We start from the raw sequence: 5,631 nt of genomic DNA on the forward strand, positions 1-5,631 counted from the left end.
AGAAACATTTGAAAAATATTGCAACGGCGTCAAATTTATAATTATTCTTGAAATACAGTCTTGAAAAATAAAAAAACTTCAATTTCACAATTTATTACAAAATACAAATAAGTCTTTTGTTTGTATAGAAAAAAGTGGTTGCTTTTTAAATTAATAGTTATGACAACTTTAAATTATAGCCAAAATAAATAGTTTAGTTAATTGTGTTTATGATTTTAAAAACGAATAACACAACACTTACATGTTAAACAATTCACTGTTAAACTCGTCGTAAAACAATAATAATAGTATTGTTTGAGTTTATTTAAGTTTTAAAATTAATTAATTAAAAATACATGTATTTCTTTGCTAACAAACAACCAAGTTTGTAATATTATAGATGATAATATGATTAAGTAAATTTGTTTTTATAATTATGAAAAGTATTTGCAGATTTGCTTTTCAAACTGAAGAAATAAATATAGTTTCGAATTTAGATAATTATAATTATTATTACTGCTTTCATCTGATTATAAATAACAATAGGCAAGTTTTTACTTTATAAACATGATAAAAAATACATTTTTTTGGTATCTTATTGATTGAATCAACGTTTTTTATATTTGTTTATTATTGTGCAATTTCATTTATTTTTTAGCATTAAAGATAATTTCAATGTTAATTTTATATGTAAATGAAAGTTGTAATTGTATTATTAATTTTTAAAACGTTTTATTATTTAAAATATTCATAATGTTAATAAAACATATTATTTGTTAAGGGTTAAAATATAATCTAAAAAGTAAATTACAATGGAAGAGCAAAATCTGTGTTTTTGAATGATCTATACGCCTTTTCTCGAAGTCTTATACACACTTCTTTCCAAACAACACAAAACAGATAAGATTGGTATTTTTGTCTTCTTCACAATAAATGGATTAAAAAATCTTCTAAAGGAAGTCACTTAGAGTCACATCCAAAAACAATACGTTTCATTTCATCCGAAGAACAAACAGTTTTTCAAGAATTTGTAAATTCGGAGAACACAAGCTCGACAGAAATTTATACCAGTGATATTTTAACGACAACATCCAAAGTTGGGTATCCTTACACAAATAAAAGATACTCGAAAATTGCAATAATTCGAAGGTTTTTTTGATGGTTCTTCTTATAATAAATTTAGAAAGACACCTCCTTAGACACACCAAATTAAAAGAAGACCAACAAGTCATTGCACTTCTGGTATTTTGATTGAAGAAGAAGTCAGAGAAGTTGAGCAAATCGAAAGTACACAAAACAATCAACTTGATATGGTAAATAACGTTTTAATTGTTCATGAAGATTCACATACACAAATAACTCGTATTGAACCTTCAAATGATGCTCCTCAAATAGATCAACATGACGAAGAACAAGCAAATGTGCACACTTCACAAACTAAAGACGATTTACACGCACAACAACACAGCGTTTTTGTCATTAAACACAAACGGAAAATGTCTGATAAACTGAACACATCAGTTGAAGACTTTAAAAGTGGAATTTTTGTGCATTATAAAAGTGTTGGAATTGGAAACGTTAATTTAAATAAAGCATTGGAAGATATTCGAGAATACACATTCTATAAAGGTAAATTTGATTTTGAAAATTACAAAATTTTGATTGATTATTTATTTGAAAATGAAAGTGAACAACAAACGGAAAATATGAATGTTATCAAAAGATCAATCGTTGAGTATTTGATAAATTCACTTTCTATTGAGGCAGGTTTATCTGAATCGCAAATAAACGCAGTAAGATTTGGACAGTACTTGAAATTTTACCTGCTTTCGAGACAATATTTTGACGACATAAAATCACTAAGTTTGAGTCAAAGGTCTGTTGGAAGGCAAATTAAAAGAGCAAACGTTTACTCTTTTGGTGATTTTGCGGATTGTATGGGAAATTGTGGGTGCATTTGTATCGCAACTGACTCGACCACCAAAAAGCACAAAGAAATCTACTGTGTTATTTTGAGGTATGAATTAAATGGAGACTTTTATTCCGTCCCTCTTATTCTTAAAGAATATGAAGAGAAAAAAACAAACTCTGAATCAGTTGCGAAATGGTTACTCGATGAATTGTTGTTGCTTGGAATTCCATTAAATAAATTACACTGCATCACAACCGATGGTTGTGCTACAATGTGTGGAGTTGATAGAGACGTGGTTGAACAATTCAATGTACAGTTGGGTTTGTTGACAGCGAAAACACGGGTTCCATATCCATCAATTAAGGGATGGTGGTGTTCTACCCATAGGTTCCATTTAGTTGGTGAAAGTTGCGACACTGAACCAGAAGTAAAAATGATAGAATAGTTCTGTCAATAGTTTTGTAAAGAAGAAAGAATTAGAGACTTTGAAAAACAAAGTAAAATTGTAAAATCGGGAATTGCGACTAATTGCTATACACGATGGTTATATATATACAACAATTTGAAAGATATTACTTCCAATTACAAAGCCATATCAAAGTATATCTTGAATGAAAATGTGCAAAATGATTTACTTGAATATTTTAAAAAGAATGGTATAATTTATACAAAATTTGATATGAAGAAAATACAAATTAGGAATATATTTAAAGTAACTACAGAGTATTGCAAAATATTATTTTATTTCTCGAGTTCCCTTCAAGAAGAAGAAGGAACTGTTCCAGAATACACAAGAAGAATTAACGTATTTATTGATTATATTGATATGATGATAAGAAAGGTTGAAAAAACAAACTTTGAAGACTTTGCCGAACTCGAGAAGGTACTCAAAGTCGACCATTCGTTACTTCTGAAATTATTGTATCGGACTTTGACTGAACTAACTTTGAGATACAATAATGTGTCACACTCAGTCAATATGAACACGATTTGTGGTCTTGTCGACTTTTCAAATTACACTGTCGATTTAACTGTTTGGGACAAAAACCCAACACCTTATAGTTTTGATAGTATTCTGGCTATTAATGACATTCCTGAACTAATATTAAGTGGAAAATCTATTTCACTACCTAATAATTACAAGAACTTATCAGAGGAAGTTGTGTTATTGACCAATTATTTAACAAATTGCAGCGAAAGTGAAATTGAAAAAATGAGAAAAATATCATAAAAAGTAAAAATGAGTTGCAACAAACTCTTGAGACATTGACCAATTACCATATGGGCATACTCTTGTAGATATTTTTTACAACATTGAAGCAATTAAAACTTTTAAAGTTACAAAGTTTTGTTGTAAAAATGATGACCGTTTTCCCAATGACAATGAGTGTCGAACGGTTATTTTCAAAAATGAAAACGACTTGTCATCAAAATATGAAATTAACAACGGTATTTAAAAAACTCAAATATTCATTGAAAAATACAAGTTGTTATTTCAGTTTTAATACAACAATCCCAACAACTTCTATATCAATTTAATTGATAGTCAACTACTTTATTTTTTTTTCTTGAAACGTTTTTTATTGTTTTCAACTTCTTTCATTTTCTCAATAGAAACTCTTCCCGCTGCCATATTCAACAAAAAAACGCATTAAAAAGCCTTAATCGGTATTCTTTTCACAATATATTTTTCCAACATCAATGTTCATCTCATTTGTTTTTTTTGTATTTCAGTTGTTCTTTAATTAAGCACTTTGTGTTGTTTCCAACACAGAGTACGTCATGAATGGTTTGTCAAGTGATTGTGAACAATTTGTATCAAAGTCAACAGAGAAGATAAGCGTAGTTTTGTTTGACATAACTCCTTGAAAAATAAGATAAAGTTGATGTTCCATAAATTCATTTTAGACGCACACTTTGTCTTTAAAAAATAACATCATTTGTAATTTGAACAATAAATACATCACAAACAATGTGACTATTATTACAATAATAATGATAATTGTAAGTGTAATTGAAAACGCGTTGTTTTGATGTTAAAAACAACTTAATTTATAAATATAAGATAATACTTTTGGTATTCAATTTATTCGCATAGTATTCTCTTCACTCTTACAGAACTCCAACGCTGTGTAATACACACACTTCCAACTTACTTAAACTAAATCAGTTGCACAACCTTTCACAATTCATACAAAACTCACAATTCACAATTAACGCACTTCTATCAATTCAAGTAATAAACACTTTCACATTGTAAACATTAAAACATATTACATTACAAACAATTTCAGGTTTTCATTGAAATTAAGTGATGTTATGATATAACCAAATATTAAAGATTACATGTAATGTATTTACATTCACTGTGTAAACATGTTTTGCATTTATTGCCATGCTTGAAGCAATTTTTCCCTTGCTAACAATACTTATCTTTGCAATTTGTACATCCAGCAACACTTTAAAAATCGACATATAAAGTTTTTATCACATTAAACAAGTGATAATATTTTTGCACTTTGAAAAAATACCCAAATTAGCGCGATAAGTACTTCGCTGCATTTGTGTCAGACTCCTCATCGTTCTTATCACATCACTCAGAAGTAATACCCACTTTGCACTTTGCATATTTAAAATTGTAGTTTCATAATTATCCATTGTTTCACTTTCAGAACAAACTCTCTGCTGTTGTAAATTGCCAAAGTGGGTGTTAGTTGACATCTCACAAACTTATCGAAAAGTTCATTAAGCAGTTTGTAATACTACTTTTGCACTTATTTATTGTGTCATAGATAATTTTTTTGCTTATTTCACAAGGACCTACAACATCATTATTGGCGAAACAATTCAACTTTTCTTAAAACTACACCTGTCTTTCGCATACATAAATTGGTCTCCGCTTTCCAAACACTTCTAATTATCATATGAAGACAACAAATAATTCTAATATAACATGTATTTTACAACGTCTATTTATACATTTCAAACACACACATTGTTTGTAATTAAAACATAATTACTATCACTCATAAAATTCCAAATAATAATGTTTGACTTGTTGGTACATATTTTAAACTCACCGATCTTTTGCATTCACTTCATCTAAACACTATACAAACTAGTGTACTTGATGTGAATGAAGTAAAAATGGTGCAAAACCATTTTAACAATATCAGAAATAAAAATCCCTTGCTGGTTTCCTTCTCACACTTTACATCACACTATTAAGATAATCAAGGTTTATTCGTTTTGTTTTTAAGTTTTATTTCTTTCAATTTAAATGAGGTTAAATAATATGTATCTTAAATTTGAGAAGGTTTTTAAACAATGTTTATTTGTTGGTTTTTATTGAGATATAACAACTTGTTTTTATCTGGAATTGACTTAATAATAATAAAATAAACCATGTTATTTTTATTGAGCAAACAAGAAAATAATAAGTAAATATATTTATTATTTTTAAAAATTGCTCAATTAACATTATAAAAACAAAAGAAGAACAACTTACTTAAGACTCATATCATTTTATTTGATTTTTGTTTGATTTTTAAATACTGTTTTAAAGACTTGGCTTTGTACCTAAGATTTTTAATATCAAAAATTAGTATCAAAAAAGCTTATAAAACGGGTGAAAATATTTTTCCCGTTTTATTAGCATTTTTAATAATAATTTTTCATGAAATACGATATGAAGCTTAATAAAAATATGTGATTTGGACAAAAAATAAATAATATATTGG

At 27.7% G+C, this 5,631-nt stretch overlaps 1 protein-coding gene across 1 annotated transcript; it reads left to right on the top strand.

The window, feature by feature from the left end:
- Positions 1-1,289: 1,289 nt before the first annotated feature.
- Positions 1,290-2,336, top strand: EIN_418260 (hypothetical protein; the record flags this gene model as incomplete). Its single annotated transcript, XM_004254690.1, has 1 exon — positions 1,290-2,336. The coding sequence occupies one exon, from the start codon at positions 1,290-1,292 to the stop codon at positions 2,334-2,336; it is 1,047 nt and encodes a 348-aa protein (XP_004254738.1).
- Positions 2,337-5,631: the final 3,295 nt, after the last annotated feature.

The sequence above is a fragment of the Entamoeba invadens genome, assembly GCF_000330505.1.
Source record: "Entamoeba invadens IP1 unplaced genomic scaffold scaff_1105074724939, whole genome shotgun sequence".
In the NCBI taxonomy this organism is placed as follows: Eukaryota; Evosea; order Mastigamoebida; family Endamoebidae; genus Entamoeba; species Entamoeba invadens.